At 31.9% G+C, this 23,043-nt stretch overlaps 1 protein-coding gene across 3 annotated transcripts in view; it reads right to left on the bottom strand.

The window, feature by feature from the left end:
- LOC140452410 (uncharacterized) overlaps positions 1–23,043 on the bottom strand; it is a 90,401-nt gene continuing 67,358 nt past the window's right edge. For 2 of the 3 annotated variants that reach the window (XM_072546648.1, XM_072546657.1), the window contains exons 10-13: positions 22,180–22,472; positions 10,753–10,922; positions 1,834–1,984; positions 1–87 (exon numbers count right to left, since the gene is read on the bottom strand). In XM_072546648.1, coding sequence (XP_072402749.1) covers positions 67–87; positions 1,834–1,984; positions 10,753–10,922; positions 22,180–22,472 — 635 coding nt within the window. In that variant the 3' untranslated portion in view covers positions 1–66. Of the gene's footprint in view, positions 88–1,833; positions 1,985–10,649; positions 10,706–10,752; positions 10,923–22,179; positions 22,473–23,043 lie in introns of all 3 variants that reach the window. The other variant, XM_072546666.1, reaches the window with a different exon arrangement.

Genomic DNA, 23,043 nt, shown 5'->3' with positions numbered 1-23,043 from the left:
CATAATAAAATCCTTATATATTAATTTATTCCTAAAATAAGTATACAATAAGAACTAATTTACGGCTTATACATTTTCGTGGCCAGCCTAAAAAAAAACAAAAAATAAATTAATCTGTATAAAAAATATTTTATATAATAGATATATATACATATATATATATATATATATATATATATATATATATATATATATATATATATATATATATATATATATATATATATATATGTAAAGTGTAGTAGGTGGAGTTGGAATTGAAAGGAAATGCAATCGTCTACTCTTTGTGGCTTCATATTATTTAATTGTCAGCTCGTCTTCTTAAGAATCTAATTAAAGAAAAGTAGCTGCTGCCCAGTGGATATAAAAATAAAAAATTTGGATTGTGGATAACGAGTGGGTTACGCCACATAACTACATCAATCTGAAAACACTCTGTTGTCGGAAAGTCTTAGCGAGACTGCTTTAATGGTTGTTTCTCATAAAAAAATTCTAGCTGGCATCATATTCCCGTCAACTTAAAAGGCAATTTTATGCAATAGCAAACTCTGTGTAAAAGATACATAAATATTCATAAATATAATTTTATATAGGTATTTATGAATATTTTATAATATTCATAAATACATAAATATATTTTTCAGGACAGAAAATACCTTTTTAATTTTTTTTTAAATTTAAAATTCAGATTAACACTAAATTTTGTGATTTTACCCCAAAATGTCTAAAAACATTGTATAAGTGATAAAGGAGAATATTTTGGGCGGTAGGAAAATGCTAATTGACTGGGTGAAATTATAGGACGTGATCCACTTGTTGTACGCAAAAAAGATACCTCTCAGAATAATCAAAACGATCGAGAATATCTACCAAAACAACACAATAAAAGCTGGCAGTACTTTAGTGTTTAACCTTATTATGGATAAAAAAATAAAAATAGTGAAAAGTAAAAAGGATACCAAATGAGAGAAAACCAATTTACAACGTATGCCGCACCAATTTAATATAACCGCCAGAAGATTTAACATGTTAATTTCCCCAAAAGAGACAAAATGCATGGTTATAACAGGAAATTTACTAAGATGTAAATTGGAGCTGGAAGGTCAGATAATAGAACAAGCGATGGAGTTTAAATATCTAGCATAACATTATCTAGCTACGGAAAGCTCGAAACCGAAATCGAAGATCAAATGAATAGACCAAACAGAGACGTAGGAAGTCTGAATAAAACAATATGGAGAAATAAAAACATCGGGAAAGAAATTAAAGATAGAATTTACAAAACTGTCATCAGACCAATAATGGCATACGTGGAAGAAACACGACCTGACACAGACAGGACAAAAATATGTTAGAAACAGCAGAGATGAAGACACTTACAAAAATTAATAGTAAAACACTGTAGGAAAGAGCTAGGAGTACATATATACGACGTAGATGTAAGGTGGAGAACAAGGACTGGCTAAGAAATAGAAGAGTAGAATGGAACGATCATATAAGCCGAATGATAACAAATAGAGTACTAAAGATGGCAAGAGATGGTTCCCCAATAGGAAGTTGATCAATAGGATGACCACGAAAACGATGGAACGACAACTTACTGGAGGCACGTTAAAAAAAGAAACAGATACAGTCACGTCTACATAAAAAGAAGAAAAAGAGAAAAATGCTAATTTAATAAGTATACAAGGTATTCTATTATAATTGAGAATTCTGGTTAGTAAGGTTATTTTAAAGATTTAACAAAAAATAGAAATATAAGGTATAGGATACCTACTTACTATTTTGAACATTTATTGTTTGGATTCTTTTGAATAAAATATATTTATTTACCTGATAATAATCTTGTTCTGGCATTATCTTCTCAGGTCGTATTGTTATACCCCTAGTAGGTGGTTCCATGCCATGGATGAGGCGATATACTTCAGAGTTTTGCAAATGGTCCAAGTTCTTTGGAGGTGGGGTATATTTCATGAAGTTAATCCTGAAAATTATTAATTATAACATAGGAAAAATACAAGTTTATATAAAATATGAAAGACCAACGCAGTTTTTCTATATATGTTATATATTTATAATTTATAATATATATATATGTATATATATGTATATATATTATATATATATATATATATATATATATATATATATTATATATATATATATATACATATATGTATGTTTATATGTATATATATACCTATATATATATATATATATATATATATATATATATATATATATATATATATATATATATATATACAGTAGACTCCCTCTATAACGAGAACTGAAATAGCAGACTAATTACCTCGTTATAAGCCGATCTCGTTATATCAGACAACAATAATACTGTGCATACATATGAATATGTAGTTTTCTAAAACATTAACTTCCTATAGTGAAACCATTCGGAGCAATATAAGATGCTAATAAATATTGTTTGAAAGGCGTTTTTGAAAAAAAGTTGTTTACTTTTATTGTCAATGAAATACATTAAAACAAAAAAGAGTTTTTTTTATTGTCAATGATATAGGTTAAAACAAAAAATATGTACTTGCATTTTTCCCAACTACATAAAGCCCAAATGATAACAGAAACTATTGATTTTGCAATTGGAAGAATTCTCTCATTTTTGACTGCTTAAATTGTTCAGTATTATTCTATCTATCATATTTTCTAAATATATGAAACAGTTGTATTTATTGTACAGAAGTTTATTGCGGGCGGCAGTTATATTTATTGCGGGGCCGTTTAAAAAGGTATTTATTTATAGCCACGTCCGGGCCAAAAACGTAAAAAAACACGTTTTTCAATTTTATTTTCTCTCGTTATAACCAAATTTGCCTCGCTATAGAGGGTTATAGTTCAATAGAAATTTTACGGGACATCTGATGTACCTCGTTATAAGCGAAACTTCGTAATAACCGTGTTCGTTATAGAGGGAGTATACTGTATATATATATATATATATATATATATATATATATATATATATATATATATATATATGTATGTATATATGTATATATATATACCTATATGTATATATATATATATATATATATATATATATATATATATATATATATATATATGTATATTATATTCGTGTAAACTATGGTCAATAATTCGTGTGACACAGCATGTAGAAGACGTGTGGTTTTCCTCGTGGTTGTTAGCCATTAATTTTACTCTCAATGATAATTTTTCTAGGCCTTCCATTCTCCTTGCAATGTGCCCAAAATACATGGGATGTGACTGATTTATTCTTGTTGATCATCTTGTGTAGACGTTTAGTTATTTTATAAATAAAAAGTTGGTGCTATGTTCGGTGTACCATAGCTATTGACATTCTGCGTTTGATTTCTTCATCACATCATTCTTTGTCTGTAATGAGAATCTCAAGCTAATTAAACCTGCCGATTTCTTCCAAATCAGCAAGCTTCTTGGGTTTAAATGAATTTCAATCTATTGATTGAATTATATTTTTGTATTATGGTATTATGTATTTTCTATTAACGGTATCCAACTTTTTTATCATTTGAACCAGATCATCTTCTGAGCAAGCTAATATTATGGGTTCATCGGCATATATAAATTTCGTAATTTTTTTACCACCTTTTGTTTTTCCACCTCTCCAGACCCTTCTCATAATATATTTTGGGAAATAAACTGCAATTATATTTAAAATAAATAAAGAAATTAATCGACCACTATACCCACAATAAAGAAAATTCAATTAGTTGGAAAAAAAGATACCCCTAGAGAAGTGTGAAAGTGAAACTAAAATTTTTTTTATAATATTATTGAAATTCAAAATAAATAAATTGAGGTATTTAAGGTATGTAATTGATGCTACAATGAACATAATTTAAAATAGATAGAATGTTCAGCGCCGAAATGATCATTCAGTGCGAATTGGCGTATTTCAGGTTCCTGGTAAGAGTGGAAAAAAGGTCAAAACAGATAATGCGGGATATATCTGGGAAGATTAATATTGGTATAATTTAAGATAGAAACATATTAAGACATATAACTAGAAAAACCCAATTCGACATTAAGATAAAGCAAGGAAATTATAATCAATTTGTATATAGTAATTAATCATTAGCATAGATTGTATTAGGTGACACGAATGCAAGAATATGACGAGAGCGTGTTTTCCTGTCCACGATAGGAATGCATAGCCTACACAAAATCAATACCGATAATGAATTACGACTAATAAACTTAGCAGCAGCACTCAATATGACAGTCTCTAGCACCTATTTTGAACAGAAGAACATGTACAAGGTAACCTGAATCTCTTCTGATGGAAGAACAATGAGTTAGATTGATCACATCTTAATAGATTCAAGGCATGGAATAGACGTAATAAACTACAGAGGTTATAAAAGCGCAAACATAGACTCACAATATTGTCTAGCGATCTCAACATTGAGGGTATAAGATTTCAAACACCAGTAAAGAAAATAAAATGGATATAAATAAATGAAATGTGCAAAAGCTGAGAGATGCGACAATTGCAGAACGGTACTCGGAAAACATCACCAACAGGCTAAGGAATTAAAAAGTAAATAAAGAAGGCCAGACTACTGAACCAGAATAAAGGAAGACATAAAAAAAAAGAAGTCTACAGAAAGATGCTTACCCGACGAACTAGAAGAACTGTAGAGAATTACCAGACAAAGGGAAGAGAAGAAAAGAGGATAGACAAAAGAAAGAAACGAATGAAAAGAAACGTAAATAAAAAACTTAAATATATAGAAAACCTCAACAAAAAGAAAAAATTCAGAGCATTCTATAAGAAAGTTAACATCCACAGCGAAGAATTCAAGACAATGACGCAGAAGTCAGAATGGCGACCTATTAACAACAAGAAAAGATTTATTGAATAAATGGGTGGAATACTTTAACCAGGCACTTAATATAGAGGAAGAAAAAGAAAACCTGGAAACCGACAGATAACAGGTAAGGGGAGCAGACGAGAGGGAACAGGAACCACCAACGATTCTTGAAGTTAAAGATGCAGTTAAAAAACTAGCCATAAACAAATCACTGTGAATAGATAATCTCCCAGCTAAACTATATAAAGAAGGTGGCCATGATACCATAATGGCATTACAGAAGCTTCTTCTTCTTCTACTTCTTGAAGATCTTTCGATCTGTTTAATTCTGAAGCTGCCTCTGGTTAATTTCCTGGGAGGTAGATTGCCAACTACTCCTCCATCTTTTAGGTGGTCTTCCGGGAGGTCTTGAACTGGGCGGGTTGTTTTCTAGGGCAATTTTTGGGAGTCTATTCTCATCCATTCGTCTTACATGACTGTAACACATACTTTTACGCTGCCTTCCTCATCTTACAATATCTTGAATTTTGCACTGCTCTCTAACGTTTGTATTTCTCACCCTGTCTCTTCTTGTTTTGCCCACTATTGTTCTTAGGGTTTTCATCTCGGCAACCCTTAGCATCTGTTTCGTTTTGTTGGTATCTTCGCGCATTTCTATGCCATATGTCATGATCGGTCGTATGCAAGTCTTGTAGAGTCTAATTTTACTATCTGTGCGCATATACGGATTTAACCAGACTATCTCCCGCAGACATCTCGACAATGCGGATGCTTTGTTGACCTGACTCCTTAGGTCCTTTACTGGGTCGTGTCTGCTTGGTATATCTATGCCCAGATATCTGAATTTGCATCACCTGTTCTATGGGGTTGTTCTCAACCACTAACTTACATCTGAGCGGATCTTTTGCTATTGTCATACATTTAGTTTTGTTGGTAGAAATGGTCATATTTAGTTGGCGGCTTATTTGAAAGAACTGAAAGAGATGTCTCTGAAGATCGTCTTCTGATTCGGCAATAATTGCTGCATCATCTGCGTAACACACCATACCAATTCTTTTGTTGCCCATTCTATATCCGAGATTACAGCAGCCTATAAAAGAAATATGGACGCAGAAATTCCCCCTCTTCCCAATGATTGGAATATTGGAATACTTTGCACCATACATAAAGAACGAAATATCTTTAAATGCTCTAACCACGGAGGAATTACGCTTCAAACTGCAGCGTATAAAATATTTTTCACAGTTCTATGTCACCATATGGCACCATATACAGAATTGATAGTAGGAAAATACCAGGCTGGTTTCAGAGGTAGTAAATCGACAATTGATCAGATTGCAACTCTGAAACAATTCCCATCACCCACCTTTACAAATTAATTAAGTCACTAATACCCTTGTTTTTAGACCAATACCCCTAGAACAATACTATGATTTAAGTAGATCTATTAAATTCTCTTCTTTAAAACAAGCCATCGTCCAATATAGTTACCGCGAAAATCATGTCAGTAGGAGAATCTGCAGGTATCAATCTTCCACTTAATCACAATCTAAAGAATCAGCCCCTTACGATAGAAAAGGTATTTTCCTTATATCAAAGGTGTCACTCATAAAATCGACAATATTCTCAAATTAAAGGGAATAAATATTTACCCCTCAACCAAAACTTTCATCTTTTGTCCGATCCGTTAAAAGTTAAATGCCAATTGAACGACAAGGAGTTTATGAAGTTCTTTGTTCTTTCTCAAATTAATGAAAATAAATATTTACCCCTTAACCAAAACTTTCATCTCTTTTCCGATCCGTTAAAAGTTACATTATAATTGAATGACACGGAGCTTATGAAGTTCTTTGTGCAGGCTGTTTACGATCTTACATTGGCTATACCAATAGCCGATGTAAGATCGTAAAAAATCCAAAATAGAATCTATGAATATTCCATCTTTGGGTCACAATTCCGAATTATTTTCAGCCCTGGGCCAACATCATCTACATACATGTCACAAAATTGATTTTGAATATATATTCTATAAACCAAGATTCATTCGAGAAGTTGTAGAGATAGCAAATCGTACAAATTGTCTTAATAAAAAAGATAAAGGCAACCTTTTTGCCTTTAGCATGGACAACTCTATCATTTATAATATTATTATTGTTAATATATTATTATTATAATAAAATAGTCCTCTGCTCCATATACCAATCAAGATTTTAGCCTTAAGAATCTTCGCGCCAACTCCCAATCAAACGTCTGTGAACCACTTCATCATCGACAGTATAAATGGACTGTCTTAGTTTACAGCAGTAGTAGTGCAGTGAATAGCGAACAGTGTAAAAGTGAAGTGATCTGGGGCCCCAGGAGATATATGTTATATATAATTTATTTTATTATAATGTTACTTTAAATTTTGTAGACATGTGATAATCAGTTGATAAACTGTGGTGTTAGCGGTTGCTTTATAAACTAATGAGAAGATAACTACCAAAATATTTTATACCATTAAAATCTTATATGTTAGACATAATTTATAGTTACATATCATTACAAAATTATAGAAATTTTACCTAGCCAAGCCGGAGATCTATAGGGAAGTGTAGGGAAGTCTCTTGCCGTTATCCTCTAAACTTCGTCATTTGTTACTTGATCTACCCTAAATATTCTAAGCATACATTGGTATCTCCACATTTCGAATATCTCAATGCGGTTCATTTTACTGATTTTCAGGGTTGAAGTTCATAAAACATTTCATAAAACAAGACAGAGTACATGTCATCATCATCATAAGTGGCTCAACAATCCGTTGTAGATCTCGGCCTACTCACAAAGAAGTCGCCACTCTTGTATATTCCTGGCAACTTCCCTCCATTTTGTGACCCTTAGAATCTGTAGGTCTTCTTCCACATCATCGATCTGACATCCTAGCAATGTGTCCAGCCCATCTAAGTCTCTGCACTTTAATATATTTCACAATATCTGGATCGGTGTATAACTGATATAGTTCCAAGTTGTATCTTCGACGCCATATTCCATTTTCATTTATGGCCCCAAAAATCTTTCTAAGAATTTTTCTCTCAAAAATTCCAAGAAGTCTTTTATAATTTTGAGATAAGGTCCACGTTTCAGCCCCATATATCAATACCGGTCTTATTAAGGTCTTGTGGACAGATTCGATGTAAATATCAGGATCGAATTGTTTTCTAATGCCCCTTTGTCCGATTTTTCTCGATCGACGATGGTAAATAAATGGTTAAAGTGTGGAGTAAAAATTATAGTTTTATTGACAGCCTCTGATAATTACACTCTAGTTGTTGGTTAGGTAACTTTCTACAATAGACTTCGCTCAAATGAGCTCAAATCACCAATTTATAATTTCACAAATAATGTATACCTCAGCACAGAGGTTAATGCTTCTATCACACTAACAAACTTTGAACTATGAGCTTACCATACAATTTAATTTAGGCCGTTATTGCAACACTTGCAAGTTCAATTAGAAAATATATTATTGGCAATTTATTAAGTTTGCAGATTTGCTGGTTTAATGGACTATAATTATTAAAATATTACTCGATATATTACTCGATGGGTTAAGAAGTTAAGAATAATGTGTGATTGAACATATTGTGTATATTGAGCTTTGCTACAAGTTTTATATTTTTATTTTTTAAATGTTTCTGGAGACCGTGCACAGTTCTGTTTGCTACTGCTATGCGTCTTTTTATTTCGTCACTTGTCGTGTTTGTTGCGTTTACTAGCGATCCAAGATATGTGAATTCTTTGACTTACTCAAAGGTATGGTTGTTAATTTGAATTCTCTGTTGGATATTTCGGGGGTTTTTAAAAACCAACATATATTTGTTTTTTTCCTCGTTTATCACAAGTCCTAATTTACTTGTCGCGTTCATAAGCCTTGTAAAACACTGGACCACGTCTCTCATACTTCTGCCCACTATAACTATATTGTCAGCGAATGCGAGAATTTGTGTAGATCTATTAAAAATAGTTCCGTTCATTCTTATATTTATTTGTCTGCCTTTTCCAAGACAATATTAAAGAGAAGACACGCCAGCGCGTCCCTCTGTCTTAGATCATTATTAGTGTCAAAGAACGTAGAGTTTTCTCCTTCAATTCTAACGCATGAGCTTACGTTTAGCATTGTTAGTTGGGTCAACTTAACTAACTTAGGTGGGATACCAAAGTTTATCATTGCATTATATAATGCAGTTTTTTCACACTGTCATAGGCTGCTTTGAAGTGGACGAAGAGATGGTGTGTATCTATGTTATATTTTAGTAACTTTTCTAGAATCTGCTTATGTGCTTGAATTTGATGTGTAGTTGACTTTCCAGCAGTAAATCCGCATTGATATTGACCAACAATATCCTCTGTAAAATGTTTAAGTCTTTCAAACAATATATTGCCGAAGATTTTATACGTAGATGCTAACAGACTAATGCCTCTATAGTTCTTGTAGCTTCTTCTCTCTATCTACATAGTACATGTAACATCTAAAAAATCTGAAGCTGTAGCCGCTCAGCATGACCTGTTTAAGGAAAGTTGCTCTTGCTATTTCTATCCCTATTCTTATTTTTTGACCTGACTCTAGGTAGTCTGCGCTCCAGCAGCATAAGTATTTTTATTTTATCATTTTATCACTTATTCTATTCGCTTGTCGTAGATGGCTATGTTTGTCTGCAAGTTGAAGTTTCGAAGTATGACCATGATCTTAGTTTAAGTAGTGTTAATTTAGGACAAGATCATTTCCTTCTCTGGTTAGTTTGTTTAGTAAGTAGAAAGTGGTCTGTTAACACTTTTGTGTCCGTAGGGTATTATTTGTCGGATAAGAGTTTACCATTTATTTTTCTGCCTTCTTTTGGATATGATCTTTAAAAAAGTCCTAAAACTGACTTATAAGAGTGTTCTTTAAAAACTTATTCACACAGCACTATCTTAACTAGAAACAAATACCCCGCCTCAGAAAGAAGAAGTAAAGTACTTCGTAATCCACCTAGCGAAAAACTGCCTTTAAAATTTTTCACAAGAAAAACAATTAGGTCACAAATTCAGATATCTACATTGGCTAATAAATAACACCAACAACGTCATAAATAAAGATTTTGAAGTAATTTCTATTAGGAAAAAATCTCGTACGAGCAAAACAATACGAGGATCAACTGTCAGAGCACTCAAAAAAGCTAGCAAGAAATTTGATGCAACTAGGTTAAAATTTAATGTGGCCAGTGCTTTAGTACAATTAATCAACTAAACGCAGTGTTTTCAGAAACAAAAATAACCAAACAGGCTAATATTAAGAACAGTATAAAAAGGGTAACAGCATATTAATTTTTGTTGCACGTCAATACGTATACAATTATTTTAACCATAACTTATAGAACAGAAGAAAGCTAAGACCAAAACGATAAATAAGAAGACTAGGAAGTAAGACCAAGTTATGCAAGAAATCGGTAAGAAAAGCCAAATACTCGGCACCTGATCTTTTGTTTATTTTTTCAGCTATTACTTCGTACCTTGCACTAAAATATGTAAATGAAATTGTTTAATGATATATTAATCTAACAAATACCTCCAAAAACGTTTTCAATATTTTTAGTTCACTCCAGATAGAGCACTAACTGTTCAGTTTAAACAACTACTTAATTAATAAGATAACTCGCAGAACGATAGGTAATTAAAATAAATATTAAAAGGAAAAAAATATTAAAATTATTTCCAAAGGGATCACATTCTATACGTGAAAACAAACACTGATTTTTTTGAAATAATGGTTCTAAAATATACCTGTAGACTGGCTTAGATGAATCTGACCATGGCCAACTGCAGTTCCACTGGTTAACCTAAAAATACGCCAAATAAATGAGATTAAACTAAAAATTTTGCCTACCCTTTTCTTTTCCCTGCAATGACCTCCAAATTACTGTCTATAGTCTCCATTATCTTTTCATCAGTCATTTTGGGTTTTCTAGTCGGTACGACATCATCAGGATCTATCCACTTTCTCCCCCCGGGAAGAACTATGGGTCTGAACGTTGCTTTTTGTTGATCTTCCATCTCCTAATCGATTATAAAACAAGAAATACGAATATAAAACTATAAAACAAAGTAAAAACATTATTTGTAAAGTTGTTTTATTGGTGATAGAAATAAGTATACTATTTTTTTTTTGTTCGTGGCTAGGACATATACTACTATCGTGAAGTATAGTTACTTCTTCACAAAGAAATACAGCGGAACTACCACAAAATATGTACACAAATTATTATGACCACAAGTCTATGAAAAATCTCTCACAGAAGTTGGTATTTACTGGCTACTAAGTCTCCTGCCAATGACACCAAAAGTGCTAGAATCACTTCTATTCAGAGCACTGGCAATACTTTAATGTGGCTATTGGAAATATAAAAGAATAAGAGAAAGCTATAAAAGTGGTAAAACAGCACCAGAAACTTTCACATATTTTTGGTAGTAATCATTTACGGAGAAGTTCAAATGTATGTCAAAAAATTTGCAAAATTAATTCTTCAACTAAAAAAATCCAAATATATAAAATATCTACACCTGCACGATATGCAACCAATACATAAAGTTAACTGTAAATTATAAAATATGGGAGTAATTTAACAAAAGTGTAAAAATACTTTTTGTCGTAATACGACAGATTAGACAACAGGGGAATAATTTTTAATAATTCCTTGCAAATTAGCGACCTATACAGGTGGTTTGTTTTAAACAACTCAAACCAAAAACAAGTTAAAATAAATGTTTACTACTTTGCAAATATCTCAAAAAATAGAAGCCTGCAAATAAAAAAAACATCATCATTCAACAGCAGAGCCAGAAAAAATGATCATACTCTCACCGTCAACAATTCTAGCTTTGAGATAGTAGATAAATTCACGAATTTAGGCTCCCTTGTAACCAACGAAAACTCCATCACGGAATAAATTAAACGGGGGATAATTCTAGCAAACAAAGGCTAGTTTTGGTTAATTATATAAGTAAAAAATAAGAACGTATGAAAGAAAAGAAAAATTAAAAATAAGACTCCCTTAGTTTACCATTGCTGACATATGAATCCATAATATGAATCGTCTCTAAAATTACACAAAATCCTGTTACTAATCTTTAAACGAAAAATCCAGAGAAAAATATTTGGTGGAATTAGTGAAAATGGTATTTGGAGGACAAGAAACAACTATGAAATATATAACAGACACAACTACCCATAAGATGAAAAGGTAGGCCAAAATGTAAATAGGAGAATGAAGTTAATAGGAAATTAATGCAATAAACTGGTAGCTATTGTCAATAGATAGATCTAAATGACGAAAAATAATCTAAGTCTAAAATCTATAATCTAAATCTAAAAAATGATCTATTTCAGTGCTAGAGCACCAGTGATGTTGATGATGAATGAGTTAATTGCTTTTTATATATTATTTTTGTTACTAATCTAGTGTACTTGTGCAAAATTTTAGTTCTAAATATTATAGATATAATTAATAGTATTTAATAGCACTAGTTTACTTCTATTTTTTTTTAAAGAACTTTAGTTTGTATATTGACATTGGAACATTAAATTGAACACTTTCACAATTACAATTTTAAGCGATAGTAACACCATACTTTAAAGATTGAAATTAAATACTGCCTCTTAGAAAGATAATTTTTTACATTAATGAATTTTTACATTAATAAATCAAGACTTTACATTAAAGTCTTGATTTTAGAAATCTTTTCCAAAATTTGTCTCTGTTTTCAACATTGTCCATCGTTTGCTTTTCAGTAATGAGTAGGGGATAAAGAGTAGGGGTTATTGTTACATATATGAAAAACGATTAAGAAACATCCAGGAATTCGTCACAACTGATCTTGAGTATATTGATGTTGAATATTTTTGTCTTTTACAATATTATAAACCAATATTTATATCTGTTCTGTCTTACAGGTTCATCTCATGTTTTATATTTTTGAGCCGACTTATACTATGTCTTACCAATATTATATGTTGCAGCGTCAATCAATCAACATCAAATTTTGAAGATCTAGAAAAAATCTTTTAGTGGCCTGTTGAATATATGGGGTACAGCCAATATTACAAATAGAACATACAAGGGAGCAGAACAGGTAGAAACACCATTACTAGCAGAGATTATAAAAGCAATAGAACAGCTAAAAAACAACAAAATACAAGGAAATGACAACATAAATACTAAATTCATAAAACATTATGGAGAGCAGCTCAGAGTATTGAGCAATACAATAATTGGTCAAAAAGACATAGAAAACAGAATCACCCGAAGGAATCCAAGGAAGATTTAATTATCCCAATACATGGGAATTCATTAAAGAAGTACACCAGTTTTTTTATAGATTTTCGACCAGCATATGATAGTGTCGTAAGGAATAGTGCCATGGAAAAAATAGGGGTACCCAGGAATACTATTAACTAATAATACTATTAACTAACAAATATATGTATGGAGAATTGAATAGCTGGGGTCATAATAGGAAATTATATCATAGACACATTCTCCATTACCACTGGCTTAAAATAACTTGGTGAGCTGTCGCCATTACTGTTCAACATATTGTTAGATATGGCTATTAAAGAAGCTATAACCGAAAGTGTTTTCTGACCAGTGACCCCAAATGATTTTGGCGTATGCCGATTACATAGACATTTTAGGAAGAAGCACCTTCAAAACAAAGGAAATGTTTATAAAATTAGAAGAGGAAATAAAAAATGTAGGATTAAACATCAATGAAAAAAAAAAAAACAAAATATGCATATCAATGACATAGCTGCTAGAGATAGAGTGGGGCAAAATATTTTGTCTTGTATGGACACATACAATTTCGAAAGTGTCAAAGAATCCCAGTATAGGATTCCACTATAACTTACTACAAAGATATGGACATCGAAATATGTTCACGAATACAGAAAGGTAATAGAGGCATCTGCGCATTATAAGACATACTAAAGTCATATATTCTGTCGAGATCATCAAAAATTTAACTGTATAAAACAGTGATTAGACCAGTCATTACATACAGCTCAGAATTCTGGACCATAACAAAACAAAACGAACTATTTTTAAGGAGTTTTAAATGTAAAATAATGAGAAAAATATATGGCCTGACAGTTAAACGAACATTTTATAACTTTTACAAAGAAAATGCCTGTTTTTTTAACTGATTCTTGAAAAAAAAAAATGAGAGATTTTCCTGTTGCATCTTTGGAAACACTGCGCGAGGTTTTGTTGAGTTGTGGATTTAAATATAAGAAGCTAGATAATCGAATGGTAATAATGAAATCTGGCGTATCGTTGAACTTTAACGAGAGTATTTATATCAAATAAAAGGATATCGCGATTCAAACAGAAATATAATTTATTTAGACGAGACCTGCTTCGAGACGCATTATGTTGTCAAGTACGGATGGGTTGACAACACAAAAAATTGTTCTTTAAATGCAACGTGCTCAAGAGGAAAACGTGTTATTATACTTCATGCCGGAAGCAAAGACGGTTTTGTATTTAATGCATTGCTATTGTCGGCCTAAAATATAACAAAGTTTTCTGCCGATTATTACGAAGATATGACAGCCTATTTATTTAAAAAGTGATTTGTCGATCAAGAGCTTTTCGACAAGCTGATTATTCCGCCGCATTCAGTAATCGTTGTGGATAATGCATCGCATCCTTTTCTCATATTAAATACAATACCTAATTTAACACGAAAAAGGGCGAAATTTTAAAACTATGGAAATTAAAAATATCACTGTCCCTAAAAAGGTTCCATTAAAGAAGGATTTAAATAGAATAATCAAAAGTCGGAAGTTTTAAAATAAATATGTACGTTATTGACACTACATTCAGCAGATATGGTCTAACCCTTTTGTAATTACCCTAATACTATTGTATAATCCGATCGAAATGGTTTGGGTACAGTAAAAAAACGATTACGAAAATATAATCAGTCACCAACTTTAAGGGCAGTGTCCCCTCAGAATATGCGAGAGGTAATTAGTGGCATTAATTGCGATGTATGGCAAAATTGCCAAGCTTATGTTATAACAATGGAAAAACGCCAATAGCACTATTAGTTATCCAACCTGGGAACGACTCTACTTCAGCAGACTCTGACAATTCTTGTTAGTAATTCTAATCAATTTCCTTTACAACTATCGTGATGTATTTAAAACTTGTTTTTGTTTCTTACGTATTTCTAATATTTATTATTATATAAAGTCAAAAAAAAACCAAAAAACAGAAAAACAAATATAAAAGAGAATAATAAAGAAAATATGCAAAAAAAACTGTATATTCTTATTAATATATATGAGACTTTCCTCTCCCAGCAAGAAAGGCTCATACCTTCTCGTGGTAATTTCTGGACAGACAACATTTCATGTTTCCTTTTATCCAAAATAATTTGTCATACATAGAGCGTCGATTATCCGAACTAATTTGGGCACTTGGGGAATGAAAGCCATATTTACATACCTACATACGTACTTATGTCTTTAATGACAAATAGGAATTATTCAAAAAAGTGAAGTCTTTGCAACAAAACATTTTCTAGGTAGGTACAATATTGGTGAAAATTGATTTTTTATGCCTTAATTGGTAAGGCTTAAAGAAAGCTTTAATTTTCGTTCTATCGAAGCAAGTCTAACGAGCAGCTAGGTCACGTGGTTTTTTTAAGGACAGGTCCTTTTTATTCCGTCATCGACGAGTTAGGGCGTTATCATGAAGCAATAATGTTTTCTTTCTTTGCCATTTTTTAATTGATGGGCTTTAACAGAGAATTGTTTTGAAAGTGTAAACGATAGGTATCGCAGATATGTAATGTTTAAAACAACGTGGTTTCTTGCTTTTACCAATGGCAATCAGTGGCTGCCAGTCGCATTAGCACAAGCTAAAGCAGTGATAAGATCCTTGCTTATTTTAGGTCCAGGTGCTGCTAATTTAGGACGTGACGTACGAGATTTTCGAGGTAAAACTTTACAATTGAACCCAGTTTGTCTGCATTGTAAACGTTTTGAAGGGCGTAATTTTTTTTCTTTAGTAACTTTTTTAATTTAATTTAGAATTAATCTGCTGCTGATGAACAGCAGTTTTTATTCTTGTATTTGAAGCTCATGAATGCCATGTTTCGTCTTAACCGTTTTAACCAGCCTGTGCTTGCTTAAAATTTAATAGCTCTCTAGGTTTTTCGTTGATCAGTTCTCAATTAGATCAGAAATAGGTTCTCACTGAAATCTTAGTGGAGTAAACTACTTATATACAGCATCATCTAAATCCATGTTTGAATCAAGTTATATCGTTTTACGACTTGTTAGAACATAGAGTTACTTATACTCGTCTTTTGTCGTAAATCGGGAGTTCGGATAAGCGGTCGTTCGGTTGATCGACGTTCGGATAATTGACGCTCTACTGTATATGTAAAATGTTTCAGATGCCACGAACCTATGTTAAGAAGAGACCGGTGCGGCCATATTCAGCAGAAGAGTTAAAAAAGCAGTGGCTGACGTTTTAACCAATATTTTAAAATATCCGCAAGCTTCTGCTTATTACGGAATACAGAATATTAATTTCAACATCTTCAATAGAATAAAAGGTAGTAAAATTTCCGAAGGAAAACTAGGTGGTGGAACACCTCCTATTCACCTGAAGTGGAACATGATATTGCTTGATGTCTCATGGAACGGAAAAGATAAAATGCTTTAATTAATGCAGAACTACGTGTTTTAAAATCAAATAAAAACGAGCTTTAAGGATGGAAAATCTGGACACGATTGGTATATTGGGTTTATGTTCTGTCATCCTAGACTAAAAGAAAGCTGAAAATCTCCAAAAGTCCAGAATATTAGCAAGAAACTCAGAGGTAGTTTACGACTTCTTTGATAATTTGGAGGAAGTCGTTTAAACTTACAATATCCTACCATCATTTACATATAATGCTGATTAATCTGGATTTGGTTTAAATCCTTCAAAAGTCCGTGGCATAGACAACACAGATAATACCTAGAGTCGCCTTAGCTGGGGTTTAGATCGAGAAAACACCACAGTGTTGGAATGTACGGCAGTAGATGGCACAATACTTCCACCTTTGAATATATTCAAAAGAGCTGCGGTCCCGGCTCATTAAATATCACCCGCTGCTTATACTGGTACAGTGTAAGCAACACCGCGAAATGTATGGATGGAAGAAACATAGTTCTTTTATTGGCTGCAAACTTGTTTTATACCCCATGTCCACAAAAAACGTTCTAAACTGGGACTACCAGATGTAACCGCTCAACTTCTATATGGTGGTCACAACAGCCATATGAGTCTACGCACACAACTTGCTATGGAGGCTAATATTTAAATGATCAAATTTCCTAGCTATCTCACAGACAAAATTCAACCCCTTGATAAATGTGTATTTGGCCCAGTGAAAAAAGGATGGGACCGAAAGTTGGTGAAGATTGGTAAGATCAATATTGGAGTTGATACGAAGCGTTTGCAAAAGCGTGATTTTGTTGAACTCTTGGACTTAGTTTGGACAAAAGCTATGACAAAACCAAATATTGAAGCAGGTTTTATCTGTACAGGAATTTATCCACTAAATCGACGGCGTTTTCCAGAACGTTTGTGTAGTTTAGCTTATCAGATATCGGCTCTGTAATCGAATCTGCTCCAGAAATGCAAGAAGCTGAAAATTAAAATTCATCTGTTGGTTTTGCTTCGGAAACGGAAGGACCTGGCCCTTCCGGTTTATCAGCATCCGAATTGGAAAGGGCTGGACCTTCTGAGTTACCATCATTACCAGCTACTGTTATTGATTCTTCTATTCTATGTTCACTCTTTGCAATTGTTCAAATCTTGGCACAAGCAATTCATGAAAAAAGATCCTTGACAAGTGTAAAAAAACCAATACCTTGTTTAAAGCAGCTGCGCTACGGAAAGGTAGTAACGACTAAAGGGGCAGCTGCTAGGTTCAAAAAAGCTGAGAATAGGAACGTTAAACAACCCAAAACGGTTCAGAAATAATAAACTAGCAAAAATAACACTGCCGAAAATAAGGTAAAAAAAGAATCTTCCGATTATAATTCCAATGTCTCTTCATGATGAATCCGACGATTCTAAGTGTGTCAGTTCAGACCCAGCAGAGTTCGGATACGGATTCAAGAAAATTTCATTTTTTACAAGATAATACGAAAGCCAAAGAAACAGAGATGAATATGCCACTTGCAAAACTGCGTAAAAAAATACAAGTCAAAGTTGGAGACTTTGGAATTGCGAGCTTTATTTACAATCTCGGCACTAAAAATCAAGTCCAGAAAAATTTTGTTGCCGAAATAGTGAGCTTGGATATTAACATTTCGGAAAAATGTTTTAGAAAATCCAGTAAAAGTACTGACAACTATATACCATGAAATATTATGAGTGGTCAATATGTTTTCACCAATATTTCAGAGTACCGTTGTTACTAGGAAATTATTTTTATGTTTATCACTAAAAGTCTTAACATGTACCAAAGTTAGCTAAAGTTAATATTTATATTTTCTGTTATTTTTTGTATTTTCCATAAATAAATTGTTCTTATTGGAATTTTTTTTATCATCATTACTCAAGAATGTAGTGAGAATGTTTCCAGTTACCTTTCAGTGAGCTTAGCTGATATTCGTTGTAAATAACAGGTTCTTTTCGTTTACCCCAATATTACGAGTAAATGGGGTAAATTCATGTGGTAAATGAAAACACTCTAAAAAAATTCTAAGTCGGACTTTAAGAAAAAGGTTTGTGTCTTTTTGTGTATATTAGTACAGGAGAACTTAAAATTTTCATTTATACTTTTTTTTAGATAAATTTAAAGTAAAGTTTGCAAAAATCGTTTCCAGTTCCCCCAACTGACCCTACAGATATACAAAAACCGTTTTTCTTATTAAATTTAAAACAAAAACTAATAAAACTCAACAATAATATAGCTTTTTTCTCGAAATATGCGTTTGATGAACTGGCCCTTTTTCTGAATTTCCATGCCAATGGTCGGCATTGGCCTAAATGGGATTAAAAAGCCAACGTTGGTAAACTGACTTTGAAAGAAGTATAGTATCATACTACAGCAAATATTAATAATTTTATACTCTATAATGTTTCTTAAAACTTTCCTGGCATGCCATATCATGGAAAGAATGTAATATGAGAAAATATGAAAATGGACAAGACAACACAAGACACTTTACTGACTACCTTTAGTGTAAATATATAGGACACTTATTACGACAAGAATATAATAGGGTTCAATCAAGATAGCTTTTTTAACAAATATAATGTTAGGAAAACGTATGACGCTCATTCTAATATGCATTAATCACAATAATCACTCTTAAGATTGTGATCCAATAAAAAAACGTCAATAATTAAACTATCTCTATCACATATGAATAAATAAAAATGAGAACCAAATATTATTCAATCAAACATACTGTTAATATTAGCTAAATAGAGATATTTTTTAACTAATATTCAAATATAAACTAAAGTTAGTAGTGAACATCATCCAAATATCTAGAAAGCTATACATATTTACGTGTTATTAATAAAAATAGGTATAACTTACGAAGTATACAAATAGAATGATAACATAGAAAAGAAAAAATCGTGGAAATATGTAAGAATAGGGAACAAGTAAAGGTTAAAATGACATGAAGTTCATTCTGAAATTGAAATACACTTACTAAATAAGGGAAATTGTCCTTACTCACTTATATAACCAATTTTATTTTAAGAATAAACCAACACGAACATCAAGAAATACTAGTTAGAAAAATAAACTATGCAGCATACAACGTCACGATTTATATGTGAAATGCTTTTGGCCCTTCGCTTTGTGTTTTTTTACCACGAGCGCAACTTTGGCACTATGTCAAGCATTTTTAATTTGTCTTCAATGAAATATTTTGAATGCTTTATTGCAATTCGTAGACATAAATAAATAAATAATATAGCCGAACTATTTTCAATCGCAAATGCACTGCCAAAGACAATGAGAAATTTTGTATTTGGTAACTAGGTACATTACAATATTGATCTTGTATTTTTGCAAACTTTTAGCATAGCGTGTGTGGAAGGAGAATCTGAGGTAGCGTATAAATAGTATAAAGATGACAGTCATTTATTTTTTAAAATAAATATATTTAGCTTAAAAAAGAAATAGGAAATCATAATAACTAATAAAGATAAGTATAATGAAAAAACAAAATCTTCAGGTTTTGACCACAAAAATGAGAAAAGAGAGAAATACAGAGTAAAAGATAACTATAATTTTCTCTTCTCTAGACCTTACTAGACTACACACTATATATATTTCGATTTAAACCCATTCTTCTCAACCGTTTCCTCATGTTCATAAGTCAGAATACTATTCATCTTCACACATTTTGGCTTCTGCAAATTTTGCCTTGTGTAATGAGATGTAATAATTAGTATTTTTGCCTTTTTATCACTTATTCCAAGTTATCAAGTTTTCTTTTTTCGTTAGCCATTATTATATCTGGTTCATTTCCTGTTCTTATAGTTTATTTCATGTCTAAAGTTTTTTCTATCCATGATATTCGTAGGGAAATTCATGAATATTCAGCAGCATTAATATGTAGGAACGCATGTAAATTTATTGTACATAAAGTAGGCTTATATTTTGATGTTCTTATTATATCAAATATAAGATCCTTGAACTTACATAGTAAACTCCTCTATAAATACAATTTACTATTTTTACTGGAAATAAACCACGATTTTACTTTAAAGTAACTTTCGATTTCCACGTTTTTTTAATTTTCGAAGAAAAAAAAAACGAAATGCAAATCGAAACGTCAAAATAAACTAATTTTAAAGCAAAATTGTAACTTATTCCCAGTAAAAATAGTAAAATGTACCTATTCACATACCTTAAAAAATCTTCTGCAAATCTCTAATTATTTAGATCTTAATTTGGCTGTAGACTGTCGAATTTGTTCGCCGCAGTATTTCGTCTCTGGGTTCCAAAATATTTTAAAGTAAAGTTTATTTTTCTTCTGGAAAAGCACTATATTCGACACAGGTTACACTGCAGCCACTGAGCTTATTGTATATCCTCTATTAACTAGTATACAAGTCATCGGGACTTATATACTATGGACCGTTTATTGGAGCCTAGTACACACAGGCATTTATTAAAGCAATATCAAACGTCCCTATACTTAGCAACATTTCGTTATGCCGCGATCTAGGGCTGCTTCTCTACTCAACTTCTTTATATTTTTTTATATATGGACTTAGAAGTCACTCATTTCTGATTCATCTTTTGTCGATACCGTAACAAGGCTATAAATATTTACTTCAGTAATCAGACAACTTGTAAAACAGATTGAAACTAAAATACCAACAGCGATTGAGAAATACTAGAATATGATATAGGGGTAATATGGGACGTAATGGGTAATGGCCATTTATAAATACAACGTAATTGTCAACTTCACTTGTAGTTGGTGTACCATGCTAGATAACTAACGAGGCCCTATAAGCAATCTACTGATTGCCAACCAACAACTACGGGTGGAGGAGCTAGTAAGTGATAAAGCTCTAGGTTTAATTGTACTAACCCCGGAAAACTTTCGGGACATATATATATATATATATATATATATATATATATATATATATATATATATATATATATATATATATATAATAGATAATTTAATAATTATTATAGGTCAATCGATAAATGAAGAAGGCCACACTAGCATAAGATATTAACAAAAAACTCAATATATTACCTTACTTTATATATACAATGTAAAAATAACCAATAATAAGTACAACTAAATATCATTAATAATACCAAATTTTTTGTGTAAAACGCCTTCTGATTAATGCTATCCTATATTCCACCCGCTATCCCATCTACACACTCACAAATTTAGAAATGAATCTTCATTCAAAATGAGCAATATATGTAATTACTATTTAAATGTGAATAAGCCATAATTAAAGGTTAAAGTACTTACTTTAACCTTTAATTGTGGCTTATTCCCATTTAAATAATAATTACTTTAAAGTGCCACAAGAAACTGGCTTCAGAGCAAGATATGCAAATAATACTAACGTCTTTGCATAAACTCTAAATGATCTAAAAAAATTATCAATCAAAATAATATAAATAAAATCTGAAAAAAGTTATTGTATTTATATTTATAACTTTCCTGTCTTTTTCCTTGCTTTTTGGTTTCTAAAATATTTTATAAACATTCACAAAATTATTTAAAAAGTATTACCTTCTCTTTTTTTGCTGCTAGTTCCTCCTCTTTTCGTCTCTCTTCTTCTTCTCTCTGTCTTTCTTCCTCTGCTCTTTGTCTTGCTTCCTCTTCTTCTTGTTTTATTCTTGCCAGTTCTTCCAAATCTTCTTGTTCTTTTTCTTCTTCGTGTTCACCGTCCAACCGGGCTCTTTCCATAATTGCTTTTAACTCTTCATCTGCTATTGAATCGTCGTCCAGCTCATCTCCAACTACCGAATTTGTATCTTCCCCACTTTCAGCTTCAGCTGCTTCTTGTGAGGCAGTGCCTTCGTCTAAAAATAAAAAAACTCCATTTGTTTTATGATTGATATCTTTGGAGAAAACATTTTTCTCTTTAATAGTTAGAATAAACCTTCTTGGCTCGTCCCAACAAATCGTAAAAATAAACAATTAAGGTTTAACCTGGCTCTATTATTATATATACAGTAACTTAAACGTTGAAACTAACTAGACCAGACTCTGACAAACTATTAAAATCTGGCCAATTTCAAAACATAATCATTATCGACTGAAAAGCTTCTTGGGTTTATGCAGCTATTACCGTCGCTTCGTCAGATAATTTGCTGACATTGTAAAACCCTTACCTAAATTTTTTGTGAAGACAACAGGTGCCAAAAAGCATTTGATAGATTAAAGTAGTACCTGAAAACTGCGCCTGTACTCTCTTTACTTTCTCCCAGAGCTTTATTTGTCGTTGATACAGCTACCAGCCTTCTGGGTATTGGTGAAGTTTTTTCACAAAAACATCAATGGCACACAGCGACTTATCTGTTACCTTAGTAAGGTTTTGTCTAAGATAGAAAGAAATTATTCTATCACATGAAGAGACCTACTTGCTGCAGC

The sequence above is a fragment of the Diabrotica undecimpunctata genome, chromosome 1, assembly GCF_040954645.1.
Source record: "Diabrotica undecimpunctata isolate CICGRU chromosome 1, icDiaUnde3, whole genome shotgun sequence".
Lineage (NCBI taxonomy): Eukaryota > Metazoa > Arthropoda > Insecta > Coleoptera > Chrysomelidae > Diabrotica > Diabrotica undecimpunctata.
Note: the sequence above shows the minus strand (reverse complement) of the source record. Positions and strands in the feature narration are given on the sequence as shown.